Source organism: Panulirus ornatus, chromosome 2 (assembly GCF_036320965.1).
Source record: "Panulirus ornatus isolate Po-2019 chromosome 2, ASM3632096v1, whole genome shotgun sequence".
Classification (NCBI taxonomy): domain Eukaryota; kingdom Metazoa; phylum Arthropoda; class Malacostraca; order Decapoda; family Palinuridae; genus Panulirus; species Panulirus ornatus.
The window spans coordinates 53605079-53623911 of record NC_092225.1 but is presented as its reverse complement, the minus strand read 5'-3'; the positions used below and the strand labels follow the sequence as shown (position 1 = coordinate 53623911).

At 41.5% G+C, this 18833-nt stretch overlaps 1 protein-coding gene across 1 annotated transcript in view; it reads right to left on the bottom strand.

Moving 5' to 3' along the window:
• The window catches only part of egg (SET domain bifurcated histone lysine methyltransferase eggless), a 245646-nt gene that overhangs the window by 192660 nt on the left and 34153 nt on the right, over positions 1-18833 (bottom strand). Inside the window, exon 4 of the mRNA XM_071675984.1 lies at positions 8040-8197. Coding sequence (XP_071532085.1) covers positions 8040-8197 — 158 coding nt within the window. The remainder of the gene's footprint in view (positions 1-8039; positions 8198-18833) is intronic.

The window sequence follows — 18833 nt, the reverse complement described above, 5'->3', positions numbered from 1 at the left end:
AATCACCCATCTCTCTCCATCCACTTTCAGTTTTACCCATATCAATCTAGAGTTTACTTTTTACACTCTATCACATACTTCTACCACTCCTGTTTCAGGAGTAGTGCTACTCCTTCCCTTGTTACACACAAGTATTATTCCAGGAAAAAATGCGAATTATTTTGAATCAAATTAATCCCTTTTTACTTGTAAAAGATAGGGATGCATTCTACAGCCTAAACAGTAACCCCAAAACCAATTATGCTCTTCTTTCTCGAAAAATTTTTGCCTGGAAATTCAAAACCAATAATAAAGTAAAACAATTAGAAAATAAAATAACCTATTTCAAAACACATGTGTCAGGATACAGCAAAACTGGATGAACTTTCTGGATGTAGCACATGCTCCTAAATTACACCAATCTTTTATTATAACAAAAGCCATTGTGAAATAACACGTGCCCAGCTGGCTGTGTGGTGCTGATGTTGCCCATGCAATGCTGTCCACCACTTCAGTTCTCTGCTAGCATTCACTAGGTAAGGACGTACTGTTTGCTCCTGATATAATTCTACACTTGTTCCCACATGTGTGAGTCACCACAGTGCCCGAGCACCCAGCAAGTACCTCTTATCAAAAGTAAACATGCCAAGAGGGAAAGGAATACCTTTCTGTTCTATCTATATCTCTGATACCTGTTTCCTTCAAGAACTCCCTCAAAGGAGTGGCCAAAGCAAAAGTCTCCATAACTGGTGAACTCCATTTTTGCTTTTAAGCCTTTAGAACCTCACTCTTAACACGGGGCAACAGAAGGCAACTCGAGCGAATATCTCACTTAACGGAAGGCTTTTTATACTGGATGAACTTGAATGAGGGTCTGGTGCTTTAGCTTCTGCTTGTGCTTTAGTTGCTGCTCATCATTAGGGGTTAATGAGCAGCACCTGCACCACCAAACTGAAAAGTGAATCACTCACTAAAGCCTTTTCTCAGCTAACTATTTGGGAGATGACAATGCATCTCAAGCTGCTGTTATGACTTATCCTCAAAATATACCAAAACTGGCTAAAAGTAGACAAAACATACCCCAATAACACAGTATATGCCATTCAAATTTCCCATGTTATCTTGTTCAAATGAGCTAGTAGAACAATGTTTGATATAAAAAAAAATCATAGCCAATCAAAGAATAAGTAATCATTTTACGATCGTGCTCTCACCAGATCAGCCTCCCACACACCAATATCCATCTTGAATAGCACAATAGAGTTAAAGAACCATTCCAATTTCATGAAATGAAAAAAACACCATTAAAGAATAATATAACAACCAAGAAACATGTGATATGAACCTGAACCAGGCAGAAATCAATAACTTGCTATGGTAGGATATTAGCAACATGGCAGTAAGTGCTAAACAAAGCATGATGCTTACCTGTCTCACAAGGTGGTGGTGTCACTTGTCACTTATATGGTGTTTTGGTGCACTTGCTTTTTTATGTTACGATAAGTCCAACATGTTCCACATACCTCAACAGCTTCTTAAGAAGTTTCTACATTATAGTTTTATGATGTTGGCCCATCCTTATATTACTAAAATCATAAGTGAAATGATGAAAGATGCTGACTCAGCCTCTGCTAATATGACTCGCTGAGTAATGATGACACGATGATTTATTCAACTTCTAGAGTTGTCTTTCTCCCCTGTACCCAGGAAGAGAAGTAATGATTTTACTTGTGTAAAATCACTGTAAAATATATTCAAGTAATGAAAGGGTAATAGAGATGTGTTGGAATAAAAAGAGTGTGGTTGAAAGAGCAGAAGAGGGTGTATTGAAATGGTTTGGCCACATGGAGAGAATGAGTGAGGAAAGATTGACAAAGAGGATATATGTGTCAGAGATGGAGGGAACGAGGAGAAGTGGGAGACCAAATTGGAGGTGGAAAGATGGAGTGAAAAATATTTTGAGTGATCGGGGCCTGAACATGCAGCAGGGTGAAAGGCGTGCAAGGAATAGAGTGAATTGGAACAATGTGGTATACCAGGGTCGACGTGCTGTCAATGGATTGAACCAGGGCATGTGAAGCGTCTGGGGTAAACCATGGAAAGTTCTGTGGGGCCTGGAGGTGGAAAGGAAGCTGTGGTTTCGGTGCACTACACATGACAGCTAGAGACTGAGTGTGAGCAAATGTGGCCTTTTGTTGTCTTTTCCTAGCGCTACCTTGCGCACATGCAGGGGGAGGGGGTTGCTATTTCATGTGTGGCGAGATGGCGATGGGAATGAATAAAGGCAGACAGTATGAATTATGTACGAGTGTATATATGTATATGTGTGTGTGTGTGTGTATATATATGTATACGTTGAGATGTATAGGTAGGTATATTTGCGTGTGTGGATGTGTATGTATATACATGTGTATGTGGGTAGGTTGGGCCATTCTTTCATCTGTTTACATGCGCTACCTCGCTAAAGCGGGAGACAGCGACAAAGTAAAATAAATAAATAAATAAACGTTGAAATGTGGGCGTTTATGTATATACGTGTGTATGTGGGAAGGTTGGGCCATTCTTTCACCTGTTTCCCTGTGCTACCTCGTAAACGTGGGACACAGTGAATAAGTATGTAAAAAGAAATTGTGATCTTGCCTGATGAGTATACTTCAATATGGAAAAGTTTCGCTGAATCATAAATCAATAACTTCATTCCCCACGACAAGTTAGTATCACAAACCAAACTCAGGATTATACTTGGGTTTTGAACATGTAAGTCAACTATACAGTAAACCCTCAATTCAACATACCCCGATATAATGGATTTTGGATTTGAAGGACCTGGCAAATAATACATCAATCAATAAGAAGAAAATTTTTGAAAAGTTAAAAAATCTCAAATAATGTACCTTGCACATTTCATAACACACTTGTTTTTGGTAACATGAGGTGTACTTGCTTCGTTTCAGTCTCAGTCTGCCTCAAGCTATCATGCAGTCAGGTTGGATATATAAACTGATTTTATCTATTGATTAACTTTGCAATATTCACAATTCAAAATGGCATCAAGTGATAGAGGAGTTAAAAGAAAGCATGTGAACTGTATATTGTATTAAAAATGGCCATAGGTTATATTTGATTTAATGGGCTTTCGGCATTATTAGATACCCCCATCCCCCTATTTGTCCTTTAAATCAAGGGTTTACTGTACTTGAAAAAGTAAGTCGACTTTACAAACTGAAATCACAATTACATTCCCATTAGATATATTTTCTTAATTTCATGCTTTCTTTTTTTTTCACTTTTTCAAAGTTCGACATAATTTTTTTTTTTTTTTTGCCGGTCTCCTGAGTTTGCGAGGTAGCGCAAGGAAACAGACGAAAGAAATGGCCCAACCCACCTCCATACACATGTATATACACACACGTCCACACACGCAAATATACATACCTATACATCTCAATGTACACATATATATATACACACACAGACACATACATATATACCCATGCACACAATTCACACTGTCTGCCTTTATTCCTTCCCATCGCCTCCTCACCACACATGGAATACCATCCCCCTCCCCCCTCATGTGTGCGGGGTAATGCTAGGAAAAGACAACAAAGGCCTCATTCGTTCACACTCAGTCTCTAGCTGTCATGCAATAATGCCCGAAACCACAGCTCCCTTTCCACATCCAGGCCCCACACAGCTTTCCATGGTTTACCCCAGACGCTTCACATGCCCTGATTCAATCCACTGACAGCACGTCAACCCCGGTATACCACATCGATCCAATTCACTCTATTCCTTGCCCGCCTTTCACCCTCCTGCATGTTCAGGCCCCGATCACTCAAAATCTTTTTCACTCCATCTTTCCACCTCCAATTTGGTCTCCCACTTCTCCTCGTTCCCTCCACCTCCGACACATATATCCTCTTGGTCAATCTTTCCTCACTCATTCTCTCCATGTGCCCAAACCATTTCAAAACACCCTCTTCTGCTCTCTCAACCACGCTCTTTTCATTTCCACACATCTCTCTTACCCTTACATTACTTACTCGATCAAACCACCTCACACCACACATTGTCCTCAAACATCTCATTTCCAGCACATCCACCCTCCTGCACACAACTCTATCCATAGCCCACGCCTCGCAACCATACAACATTGTTGGAACAACTATTCCTTCAAACATACCCATTTTTGCTTTCCGAGATAATGTTCTTGACTTCCACACATTCTTCAAGGCTCCCAGGATTTTCGCCCCCTCCCCCACCCTATGATTCACTTCTGCTTCCATGGTTCCATCCGCTGCCAGATCCACTCCCAGATATCTAAAACACTTTACTTCCCCCAGTTTTTCTCCATTCAAACTTACCTCCCAACTGACTTGACCCTCAACCCTACTGTACCTAATAACCTTGCTCTTATTCACATTTACTCTTAACTTTCTTCTTTCACACACTTTACCAAACTCAGTCACCAGCTTCTGCAGATTCTCACATGAATCAGCCACCAGTGCTGTATCATCAGCGAACAACAACTGACTCACTTCCCAAGCTGTCTCATCCACAACAGACTTCATTCTTGCCCCTTTCCAAAACTCTTGCATTCACCTCCCTAACAACCCCATCCATAAACAAATTAAACAACCATGGAGACATCACACACCCCTGCCACAAACCTACATTCACTGAGAACCAATCACTTTCCTCTCTTCCTACACGTAATACTACAGCAAAATAATAATAATACTACAGCAAAAACAATTAATCATAACAAAGTCAACTTATTGGCTGTGTTTGTGAGTAGGGTCTGGAAGTGACATCTGTATCCTTATGGTTCATCTAATTCCAGGGTGCTTGTAGATATGCAAAATTGAGTACAGAAATTCCAGTGCCACAGTTCTATCACAATGCTTGTAGCTAAGCAAAAATAAGTCCTCAGCTGACTTACATATTATACTTAATCGCTCTTTCCTGTGTCAGCAAGGTAGCACCAGGAAACAGACGAATAATGGCCCATCCATTCATATACATATATATGTATACATAAACACCCATACACACATACATAACTGCATATATATACATAACATATACACAAGTGCATATATATACATTATCAATATCATTACATTTCAGGGAGGATAAAGAGATATTTTGGAAGGCGGTAAATAATGTGTGTAAGACAAAAGAACAAGTGGGAACATCAATGAAGGGGGCTAATGGGGAAGTAATGGCAAGTAGTGATGAAGTGAGGAGTGAGTATTTTGAAGGTTTGTTTTGGTCGGGGTGGTGTGCAAAATGAGAGGTTCAGGGAGAATGGTTTGGTAAACAAGGAAGAGGTAGTGAAAGTTTTGCAGAAGATGAAAGGCGGCAAAGCAGTGGGTTTGGATGGTATTGCAGTGGAATTTATTAAAAAAGGGGGTGACTGTGTTGTTGACTGGATAGTGAGGATATTCAAGGTATGTATGGATCATGGCGAAATGCCTGAGGATTGGTGAAATGCATGCAAAGTGCCATTGTACAAAGGCAAAGGGGAAAAAGGCGAGTGTTCAAATTACAGAGGTATAAGTTTGTTGAGTATTCCTGAGAAACTATATCAGAAGGTATTGATTGAAAGGGTAAAGGCAAGTACAGAGCATCAGACTGGGGAAGAGCAGTGTGGTTTCAGAAGTGGTTGAGGATGTGTGGATCAGGTGTTTGCTTTGAAGAATGTGTGTGAAAAATACTTGAAAAACAAATGGATTTGTATGTAGCATTTATGGATCTGGAGAAGGCATATGATATGGTGGATAGAGATGCTTTGTGGAAGGTTTTAAGAGCATATGGTGTGGGAGGTAAGTCACTAGAAGTAAGGCATGTGTAAGAGGAGGAAGTGAGGAAAGTGACTGGTTCCAAGTGAAAGTCAGTTTGCAGCAGGGCTGCGTGATGTCTCCACGGTCGTTTAATTTGTACATGGATGGGATGGTTAGGGAGGTGAATGCAAGAGTTTGGAGAGAGGCAAGTATGTAGTCTGTTGTGGATGAGAGGGCTTGGGAAGTGAGTCAGTTGTTGTTCACTGATGATACAGTGCTGGTGGCTGATTCGGTTGAGAAACTGCAGAAGTTGGTGACTGAGTTTGGTAAAGTGTGAAAGGAGGAAATTGAGAGTAAATGTGAAAAAGAGCAAGGTTATTAGGTTCAGTAGGGTAGAGGGACATGTTAATTGGGAGGTAAGTTTGAATGGAGAAAAATGGAGGAAGTAAACTGTTTTAGATATCTGGGAGTGGACTTAGCAGTGGATGAAACCATGGAAGTGGAAGTGAGTCACAGGGTGGGGTAGGGGGCAAAGGTTCTAGGAGCATTGAAGAATGTGTGGAAGGCAAAAAGTTATCTTGGAGAGCAAAAATGGGTATAGTGGTTCTAACAATGTTATGTGGTTGCTAAGCATGGGCTACAGATAGGGTTGTACAGAGGAGGGTGGATGTGTTGGAAATGAAATGTTTGAGGACAATATGTGGTGAGAGGTGGCTGATCGAGTAAGTAACGAAAGGGTAAGAGAGATGTGTGGTACTAAAAAGAGTGTGGCTGAGAGAGCAGAAGAAGGTGTGCTGAAATGGTTTGTACACATGGAGAGTGCGAGTGAGAAAAGATTGAGAAAGAGGATATATGTGTCAGAGGTGGAGGGGAGAAGGAGAAGCGGGAAACCAAATTGGAGGTGGAAGGATGGAGTGTAAAAGATTTTGAGCAATTGGGGCCTGAACATACACGAGGGTGAAAGGCGTGCAAGGAATAGAGTGAATTGAAACGATGTGGTATACCCATTGTTGCTCTCTGAGATAACATTCTCACCTTCCACACATTCTTCAACGCTCCCACAACCTTCGCCCCTACCCCACCCTGTGACTCGCTTCCACTTTACTTTATTCCATGCACACCTTACACCCTCCCGCATATTCAGGCCATGATTGCTCCAAATCTTTTTCACTCCATCCTTCCATCTCCAACTTGGTCTCCCCATTCTCCTTCTTTCCTCCTTTTCTGATACATATATCCTCTCTGTTAACAAAAGGAGTCCACTACCACATCGTTCCAAGTTACTATATTCCATTTACATCTTTCACCTTCTCACATATTCAGGCCCCAATTGCTCAAAATCTTTTTCACACCATCCTTCCATTTCCAACTTGATCTCACTGTTCTCCTTCTTCCCTCCTTTTTTGATGCAAATATCCTCTCTGTCTACAAAAAGAGTCCAGCATTTCCCTCCTACTAGATGTAATGCAGCCTTGGAGCTGAGGGACTCCTGGACTAACTCCATGATCCTTTCAAGAAAGGGCTCTTAGGTCAATCATAAATATACAAATAAATATATATTTATATATGTACTGTATAAGCATTACTAGACTCCACCTGCTTGTGGTTGAGCTTCAAGTGAAAGAACACCTTTGGCATGGTTATATCATCAAAGACCACTATCTTTGAAGAACTTCTCTGCCTTAAAAGGAGACCAGTGTTCCCTTGCTACTAAGTGTACAGCAGCCCTAAGGCTGCAGAGACCCTGGAGAAGGGGTCCTTGGGGATATATAACAATATTAATAAAAGCAAGCTTCTTCACTCCTAAGATGCAATTTCTAAACTGAAGACATTAGACACTTACTCCATAATTGTACTGAACTAACCTCTAACAAACATGTGTACAGCATTACCACAAGTCTTGGCCTGTGGTCATGCCCTATGGACATGACTAGCTTCCTGATAATTGCAGAAGCCCCATTAAAGGGGATCTTGGAAAAGAAATGAAATTACTCATATACTTTTTTCCAAACTATTTTGCCCTTTACCATTTTACTGAGGTAGTGCCAGGAACAATGGCCTCAGCTGCACACATCCCCTTTTTTTGTTGTTATGTACATATCTATACATGGCCCCAGTATAGCAGCATTTCACACTTGCAACAGATAAGAAAAAGGGAACCTACAACCTAAGATAATAACATATAACCTCTTGCATGTTCAACAAATATTACAAAAGATAAACTTTGGGTAATTTTCAGATATACAGTATGACTTGCCACAAGATACTTACTATCAGATGGATCAGAGTCTGAATCTGTCAGGCTGACAGTTGTCTTTGGTGGTGGCAGTTTTTCTGCCAGCAGCAACCGCCCTCCACGCACAGCTTCAACCAGAGAATTCTGTTGAGTCTTAGCTTCACTGCAACAGTTAAGACACACTCGCCTTTTCCTAAAAAAGCATACAGTATCACATAGAAATAAGTATTGCAATCAATTTAGCTGCAAAACAATTCAACTGGGAGTAAAATTTTTAAATGCTGATTATAAGATTCTGAACAAACAATTCTCTTCACCTGAAACATGGCATACATGGTCACTTCAGGTGCTATGCATCATATTTGAATTCTTAAAGGTTAATGCAACAGGCAACATGGTGTGTGAGAAAAACCAACATAAGTAAGTAACACTCCCAAACTGATAAAATAATTTCTCATGCTACATGACAGATACAGCACAGTGAAAATAAGGTTCATATATGTAAGACTTATGTTCACTGTCCTGTCCCCTAGACTCCCTGCAAAATCCTGGAAACAAAGTAGAAACATATTAGTCACTCTACCATGCTCATGCTAACCAAAAGGATCCCTTTATATCTTATGTAACCCTAACCAGATCCTCATTCAAAAATCTCACTTCATTAGGTACAGGATCAATCCTAGCTTCCATCAGTAGGCAAAGAATACTGTGGACTTGGCCACCACAGCGTGGTGCCATTGCATAATAGTTAACCCTGGAGATGAAAAGCCCTAGTAATGGAGCAAGGTAGAATGAAAATATGGGAAATTAACACACAGGAACTGCTTATCATAATTACCTTGCTATCTTTAATATGAATTACATTGTTATTAAAATTGGAGGTCTCCCCTTATCTAGGTATATGCAGACCCACGATTGGTCAGTATAGTTATAGCACACTACATTCTTAACCTTAGTGGATGGAAAGGAGTGCTCTTGTCAGTACCGTGTATGACTGTCCTTAACTTCTCAACTCATGCTATATCAGTATCCACCTACAGCTAAGTTACCTACACATTAACATTATATGTCAATACAGTTTCAAATACATTTTGTAAAAGACCATGCTATACAGCTAAGCTACCTACATATTAAAGTTATATGTCAAAACACGCTGGAATGCATTTTATAAAAGACAATGTCATTTATGTGTGACAAGCTGAGATACCCATCCTCTGTCCAGGTTACTCTTGTGAGGTTGTGAACCCCTCTGATAACATGCTCCTTGTTTCAAACTATAATCCCACAAAGTCTGGTTGAGACCAGCTAAGCGACCTAGGATAGTTAGAAAATAGAGACAACCTGATGCCCTAAACTACAGACCAGTCTCCCTGATGAGTGCAATCTGTAGGGGACTGGAAAAGTTAATTAGAAAGCAAATGGATTACCTCTTTACAGAGTAAAATTACCTAAGTGAGAGGCAACAGTTTTAAGAAGATAACATACATTTTAGATCTTTAAAAGGGAGTGAGCTCTATCTTAGACAAAGGGAAGGCTGGTGGAGTGTTTGTACCTAGACAGCCAGAATGACTTCAACACTATTCTACACAGAAGGCTGATTAAGAAGTTGGATCACTAGGCAGGAAAACAGAGGAGAATCCTTTGATGGATATAATATTATCATACTGAAAGGACATACGTCAGAGGAGCCTCCTCCAAATGGATGATCACCAATGGTGTGCCACAGGATTCAGTTCTGGGACTTCTACTCTTCTTGACCTACATGAATGACTAACCAGAAGGTATGGACACCTACCTGAATATATTTGTAGAGGATGCAAAGGTCACCAGGGAAGTGAAAAGAGAGGATGGCATCTACTTACAATAGAGCCTGACCAAACTCCAAGGTTAGTCTGATACATGACAGAAGAAAATCAGCTTGATCATATGTAAAGTAATGAAGATGGAACAAAGCAAAAGTAGGCCTCAATGTGATTTTTATCTCGCAGGAAGTAAGCTACAGGGTTCTGTTAGTGAGAAGGACTTAACAACTAACATCATCCTAAACATGGCATTAGAGTCCCACATTAGGAAAATAGTAGGCAAACTGTTTTTCCTTTCCTTGGAGGCTCCAGTCACAGACAAAAGTCCACTGGATCTTAACTGAAATACAGAGAAGTCACTGAAAAAAAAACAAGGAAAAGTATTTACAAATTTTGGAGTAAGTGAAAAACTTTTCATTTAAAATGTGCCAGGTCATAGTAATTGGGAAAAACATGTGAGGGCAGAGAGTTCCAAAGCTTCAAGGTGTTGGGAAAGAAGTAGTTATCAACATGACCCACCCTTGAGTTGCCAATGGCCACAGAGTAATCATGTGACACAGCAGCTTCCCAAGTATTGTGTGGTCTAACTAGTGGTGGAGGCACAATATACCCCAGACACTTCACATGCCCTAGTTCAGTCCATTGACAGCACATCAACCGCGGTATACTACATCGTCCCAATCCACTCTATTCCTTGCACGCATCTCACCCTCCTGTATGTTCAGTCCCCGATCACTCAAAATCCTTTTCACTCTATCCTTCCACCTTCAGTTTTGTCTCCCACTTCTCCTCGTTCCCTCCACCTCTGACACATTTATCCTCTCTATCAATCTTTCCTCACCCATTCTTTCCATGTGACCAAACCATTTCAAAACACCCTCTTCTGCTCTCTCAACCACACTCTTTTTATTACCACACATCTCTCTTACCCTTTCATTACTTAATCAAAACACCTGACACCACATACTGTCCTCAAACATCTCATTTCCAACACATCCACCCTCCTTCACACAACTCTATCTATAGCCCACACCTCGCAACCATATAACATTGTTGGAAACACTATTCCTTCAAACATACCCATTTTTACTTTCCAAGATAATGTTCTCGCCTTCCACACATTCTCCAACACTCCCAGAACTTTCGCCCCCTCCCCCACCCTGACCCATTTCTGCTTCCATGGTTCCATACGCTGCCAAATCCACTCCCAGATATCTAAAACACTTCACTTTCTCCAGTTTTTCTCCATTAAAACTCACCTCCCAATTGACTTGTCCCTCAACCCTATTGTACCTAATAACCTTGCTCTTATTCACATTTACTCTCAGCTTTTTTCTTTCACACACTTTACCAAACTTAATAACCTTGCTCTTATTCACATCTACTCTCAGCTTTCTTCTTCCACACAATTTACCAAACTCAGTCACCAGCTTCTGCAGTTACTCACATGAATCAGCCATCAGGGCTGTATCATCAGCGAACAACAACTGACTCATTTCCCAAGCTCTCTCATCCACAACAGACTGCATACTTGCCCCTCTTTCCAAAACTCTTGCATTCACCTCCCTAACAACCCCATCCATAAACAAATCAAATAACCATGGAGACATTACGCACCCCTGCCACAAACCGACATTCACTGAAAATCAATTACTTTCCTCTCTTCCTATTCATACATATGCCTTACATCCTCAATAAAAACTTTCACTGCTTCTAACAACTTGCCTCCCACACCATATATTCTTAATACCTTCCACAAAGCATCTCTATCAACTCTATCATATGCCTTCTCCAGATCGATAAATGCAACATACAAATCCATTTGCTTTTATAAGTATTTCTCACATACATTCTTCAAAGCAAACACCTGATCCACACATCCTCTACCACTTCTGAAACCACACTGCTCTTCCCCAATCTGATGCTCTGTACATGTCTTCACCCTCTCAATCAATACCCTTCCAAACAATTTCCCAGGAATACTCAACAAACTTATACCTCTGTAATTTGAGCACTCTCCTTTATCCCATTTGCCTTTGTACAATGGCACTATGCATGTATTCCACAAATCCTCAAGCACCTCACCATGAGTCATACATACATCCTTACCAACCAGTCAACAACACAGTCACCCCCTTTTTTAATAAATTCCACTGCAATACCATCCAAACCTGCTGCCTTGCCGGCTTTCATCTTCCACAAAGCTTTTACTACCTCTTCTCTGTTTACCAAATCATTCTCCCTGACTCTCTCACTTCGCACACTGCCTCGACCAAAACACCCTATGTCTGCCACTCTATCATCTAACACATTCAACAAACCTTCAAAATACTCACTCCATCTCCTTCACACATCACCACTTCTTGTTATCACCTCCCCGTTAGCCCCCTTCACCAATGTTCCCATTTGTTCTCTTGTCTTACGCACTTTATTTACCTCCTTTCACAACATTTTTATTCTCCCTAAAATTTAATGATACTCTCTCAGCCCAAATTTCATTTGCCCTCTTTTTCATCTGTTGCACCTTTCTCTTGACCTCCTGCCTCTTTCTTTTATACATCTCCCACTCATTTGCACTATTTCCCTGCAAAACCAAATGCCTCTCTCTTCTCTTTCACTAATAATCTTACATCTTCCCACCACTCACTACACTTTTGAATCTGCCCACCTCCCACGCTTCTCATGCCACAAGCATCTTTTGTGCAAGCTATCACTGCTTCCCTAAATACATCCCATTCCTCCCCCACTCCCCTTCTGTCCTTTGCTCTCACCTTTTCCCATTCTGCAATCAGTCTCTCCTGGTACTTCCTCACACAAGTCTCCTTCCCAAGCTCACTTACTCTCACCATTCTCTTCACCCCAATATTCTCACTTCTTTTCTGAAAACCTCTACAAATCTTTACCTTTGCCTCCACAAGATAATGATCAGACATCCCTCCAGTTGCACCTCTCAGCACATTAACATCCAAAAGTCTCTTTTTTGAATGCCTATCAATTAACACGTAGTCCAATAACACTTTCTAGCCATCTCTCCTACTTACATATGTATACTCCGAAAGGATCACAATTTTGCATGTGATCAAGATATTCCTATGAGTCCATGGGGAAAATGAAACAAAATAAGTTCCCAAGTGCACTTTCGTGTAATAATCACATCATCAGGGGAGACACAAGAGAGAAATATAAGTCAGTTGATATACATCGAACAGATGAAGCTAGGATGCCATTTGGTAAACATGTGATTGTTGATCGAGAGAGATGGGTGATTATTGGTGCATATGCACCAGGGCATGAGAAGAAAGATCATGAGAGGCAAGTGTTTTCGAAGCAGCTGAATGAGTGTGTTAGTAGTTTCGATGCACAAGACCAGGTTAAAGTGATGGGTGATTTGAATGCAAAGGTGAGTAATGTGGCAGTTGAGGGAATAATTGGTATACATGGGGTGTTCAGTGTTGTAAATGGAAATGGTGGTGAAGAGCTTGTAGATTTAAGTGCTGAAAAAGGACTGGTGATTGGGAATACCTGGTTTAAAAAGCAAGATATACATAAGTATACGTATGTAAGTAGGAGAGATGGCCAGATAGCGTTATTGGATTACGTGTTAATTGATAGGTGCGTGAAAGAGAGACTTTTGGATGTTAATGTGCTGAGAGGTGCAACTGGAGGGATGTCTGATCATTATCTTGTGGAGGCGAAGGTGAAGATCTGTAGGGGTTTTCAGAAAAGAAGAAAGAATGTCGGGGTGAAGAGAGTGGTGAGAGTAAGTGAGCCTGGGAAGGAGACTTCTGTGAGGAAGTACCAGGAGAGACTGAGTACAGAATGGAAAAAGGTGAGAACAAAGGAGGGAAGGGGAGTCAGGGAGGAATGGGATGTATTTAAGGAAGCAGTGATGGCTTGCGCAAAAGATGCTTGTGGCATGAGAAGCCTGGGAGGTGGGTTGATTAGAAAGGGTAGTGAGCGGTGGGATAAAGAAGTAAGATTATTAGTGAAAGAAAAGAGAGAGGCATTTGCATGGTTTTTGCAGGGAAAAAATGCAAATGAGTGGGAGATGTATAAAAGAAAGAGGCAGGAAGTCAAGAGAAAGGTGCAAGAGGTGAAAAAGAGGGCAAATGAGAGTTGGGGTGAGAGAGCATCATTAAATTTTAGGGAGGATAAAAAGATGTTCTGGAAGGAGGTAAATAAAGTGCGTAAGACAAGGGAGCAAATGGGAACTTCAGTGAAGGGGGCAAATGGGGAGGTGATAACAAGTAGTGGTGATGTGATAAGGAGATGGAGTGAGTATTTTGAAGGTTTGTTGAACGTGTTTGATGATGGAGTGGCAGATATAGGATGTTTTGGTTGAGGTGGTGTGCAAAGTGAGAGGGTTGGGGAAAATGATTTGGTAAACAGAGAAGAGGTAGTAAAAGCTTTGCGGAAGATGAAAGCCGGCAAGGCAGCAGGTTTGGATGGTATTACAGTGGAATTTATTAAAAAAAAGGGGGGTGACTGTATTGGTGACTGGTTGGTAAGGTTATTTAATGTATGTATGATTCATGGTGAGGTGCCTGAGGCTTGGCGGAATGCTTGCATAGTACCATTGTACAAAGGCAAAGGGGATGAGAGTGAGTGCTCAAATTACAGAGGTATAAGTCTGTTGAGTATCCCTGGGAAATTATATGGGAGGGTATTGATTGAGAGGGTGAAGGCATGTACAGAGCATCAGATTGGGGAAGAGCAGTGTGGTTTCAGAAGTGGTAGAGGATGTGTGGATCAGGTGTTTGCTTTGAAGAATGTATGTGAGAAATACTTAGAAAAGCAAATGGATTTGTATGTAGCATTTATCGATCTGGAGACGGCATATGATAGAGTTGATAGGGATGCTCTGTGGAAGGTATTAAGAATATATGGTGTGAAAGGCAAGTTATTAGAAGCAGTGAAAAGTTTTTATCGAGGATGTAAGGCATGTGTATGTGTAGGAAGAGAGGAGAGTGATTGGTTCTCAGTGAATGTAGGTTTGCAGCAGGGTTGTGTGATGTCTCCATGGTTGTTTAATTTGTTTATGGATGGGGTTGTTGGGGAGGTGAATGCAAGAGTTTTGGAAAGAGGGGCAAGTATGAAGTCTGTTGTGGATGAGAGAGCTTGGGAAGTGAGTCAGTTGTTGTTCGCTGATGATACAGCGCTGGTGGCTGATTCATGTGAGAAACTGCAGAAGCTGGTGACTGAGTTTGGCAAAGTGTGTGAAAGAAGAAAGTTAAGAGTAAATGTGAATAAGAGCAAGGTTATTAGGTACAGTAGGGTTGAGAGTCAAGTCAATTGGGAGGTAAGTTTGAATGGAGAAAAACTGGAGGAAGTAAAGTGTTTTAGATATCTGGGAGTGGATCTGGCAGCAGATGGAACCATGGAAGCAGAAGTGAATCATAGGTTGGGGGAGGGGGCGAAAATCCTGGGAGCCTTGAAGAATGTTTGGAAGTCGAGAACATTATCTCGGAAAGCAAAAATGGGTATGTTTGAAGGAATAGTGGTTCCAACAATGTTGTATGGTTGCGAGGCGTGGGCTATGGATAGAGTTGTGTGCAGGAGGGTGGATGTGCTGGAAATGAGATGTTTGAGGACAATATGTGGTGTGAGGTGGTTTGATCGAGTAAGTAATGTAAGGGTAAGAGAGATGTGTGGAAATAAAAAGAGCATGGTTGAGAGAGCAGAAGAGGGTGTTTTGAAATGGTTTGGTCACATGGAGAGAATGAGTGAGGAAAGATTGACCAAGAGGATATATGTGTCGGAGGTGGAGGGAACGAGGAGAAGTGGGAGACCAAATTGGAGGTGGAAAGATGGAGTGAAAAATATTTTGAGTGATCGGGGCCTGAACATGCAGGAGAGTGAAAGGCGTGCAAGGAATAGAGTGAATTGGAACGATGTGGTATACTGGGGTCGATGTGCTGTCAATGGGTTGAACCAGGGCATGTGAAGCGTCTGGGGTAAACCACGGAAAGTTCTGTGGGGCCTGGATGTGGAAAGGGAGCTGTGGTTTCTGGCATTATTACATGACAGCTAGAGACTGAGTGTGAACGAATGGGGTCTTTGTTGTCTTTTCCTAGTGCTACCTAGTGTTATTCCATGTGTGGCGAGGTGGCGATGGGAATAAATAAGGGCAGACAGTATGAATCATGTACATGTGTATATATGTATATGTCTGTGTGTATATATATATGTGTACATTGAGATGTATAGGTATGTATATTTGCGTGTGTGGACGTGTATGTATATACATGAGTATGGGGGTGGGTTGGGCCATTTCTTTCGTCTGTTTCCTTGCGCTACCTCACAAACGCGGGAGACACCGACAAAAAAAAAAAAAAATTACACTTAATTGCTGTTTCCCACTTCAGCAAGTTAGTACTAGGAAACAGACGAAGAATGGCCCATCCACTCATATACCCAGTTACTTTCACCACTCTCTTCACCCCAACATTTTCTCTTCTTTTCTGAACACATCTATATATCTTCACCTTCGCCTCCACAAGATAATGATCAGACATCCTTTCAGTTGCACCTCTCAGCACATTAACATCCAAAAGTCTCTCATGCGCCTATCCATTAACACGTAATCCAATAATGCTCTCTGGCCATCTCTCCTATCTAAATATGTATACTTATGTATATCTCTCTTTTTAAACCAGGTACTCCCAATCACCAGACCTTTTTCAGCCCACAAATCTACAAGCTGTTCACCATTTCCATTTTGAAATGGTTTGGTCACATGGAGAAAATGAGTGAGGAAAGATTGACAAAGAGGATATATGTGTCAGAGGTGGAGGGAATGAGACGTAGGAGACCAAATTGAGGTGGAAAGATAGAGTGAAAAATATTTTGAGCGATTGGGGACTGAACATGCAGCAGGGTGAAAGGTGTGCTAGGAATAGAGTGAATTGGAACGATGTGGTATACCGGGGTCAACGTGCTGTCAATGGATTGAACCAGGGCATGTGAAGCATCTGGAGTAAACCATGGAAAGTTTTGTGGGGCCTGGATGTGAAAAGGGAGCTGTGGTTTCGGTGTATTATACATGACAGTTAGAGACTGAGTGTGAACGAATGTGGCCTTTGTTGTCTTTTCCTAGTGCTACCTCATGCACATGCGGGGGGGAAGGGGTTGTCATTTCATGTGTGGCGAGGTGGCGATGGGAGTGAATAAAGGCAGCAAGTATGAATTATGTACATGTGTATATATGTATATGTCTGTGTATGTATATATATGTATACGTTGAAATGTATAGGTATGTATATGTGCATGTGTGGACGTGTATGTGGGTGGGTTGGGCCATTCTTTCCTCTGTTTCCTTGGACTACCTCGCTGACGCGGGAGACAGCGACAAAGTATAATAATAATAATGAATATATATTTTACACATACTCGCTGTTTCCCACTTCAGCAAGGTAGCACCAGGAAACAGATGAAGAATGGTCCATCCACTTATACACACACACACACGCACACACACACACACACATATATATATATATACATTTTTTTTTTTTTTGCTTTGTCGCTGTCTCCCGCGTTTGCGAGGTAGCGCAAGGAAACAGACGAAAGAAATGGCCCAACCCACCCCCATACACATGCCTTGATTCAATCCACTGACAGCACGTCAACCCCGGTATACCACATCGCTCCAATTCACTCTATTCTTTGCCCTCCTTTCACCCTCCTGCATGTTCAGGCCCCGATCACACAAAATCTTTTTCACTCCATCTTTCCACCTCCAATTTGGTCTCCCTCTTCTCCTCGTTCCCTCCACCTCTGACACATATATCCTCTTGGTCAATCTTTCCTCACTCATTCTCTCCATGTGACCAAACCATTTCAAAACACCCTCTTCTGCTCTCTCAACCACGCTCTTTTTATTTCCACACATCTCTCTTACCCTTACGTTACTTACTCGATCAAACCACCTCACACCACACATTGTCCTCAAACATCTCATTTCCAGCACATCCATCCTCCTGCGCACAACTCTATCCATAGTCCACGCCTCGCAACCATACAACATTGTTGGAACCACTATTCCTTCAAACATACCCATTTTTGCTTTCCGAGATAATGTTCTCGACTTCCACACATTCTTCAAGGCTCCCAGAATTTTCGCCCCCTCCCCCACCCTATGATCCACTTCCGCTTCCATGGTTCCATCCGCTGCCAGATCCACTCCCAGATATCTAAAACACTTCACTTCCTCCAGTTTTTCTCCATTCAAACTCACCTCCCAATTGAATTGACCCTCAACCCTACTGTACCTAATAACCTTGCTCTTATTCACATTTACTCTTAACTTTCTTCTTTCACACACTTTACCAAACTCAGTCACCAGCTTCTGCAGTTTCTCACATGAATCAGCCACCAGCGCTGTATCATCAGCGAACAACAACTGACTCACTTCCCAAGCTCACTCATCCCCAACAGACTTCATACTTGCCCCTCTTTCCAAAACTCTTGCATTCACCTCCCTAACAACCCCATCCATAAACAAATTAAACAACCATGGAGACATCACACACCCCTGCCGCAAACCTACATTCACTGAGAACCAATCACTTTCCTCTCTTCCTACACATACACATGCCTTACATCCTCGATAAAAACTTTTCACTGCTTCTAACAACTTGCCTCCCACACCATATATTCTTAATACCTTCCACAGAGCATCTCTATCAACTCTATCATATGCCTTCTCCAAATCCATAAATGCTACATACAAATCAATTTGCTTTTCTAAGTATTTCTCACATACATTCTTCAAAGCAAACACCTGATCCACACATCCTCCACCACTTCTGAAACCACACTGCTCTTCCCCAATCTGATGCTCTGTACATGCCTTCACCCTCTCAATCAATACCCTCCCATATAATTTGCCAGGAATACTCAACAAACTTATACCTCTGTAATTTGAGCACTCACTCTTATCCCCTTTGCCTTTGTACAATGGCACTATGCACGCATTCCGCCAATCCTCAGGCACCTCACCATGAGTCATACATACATTAAATAACC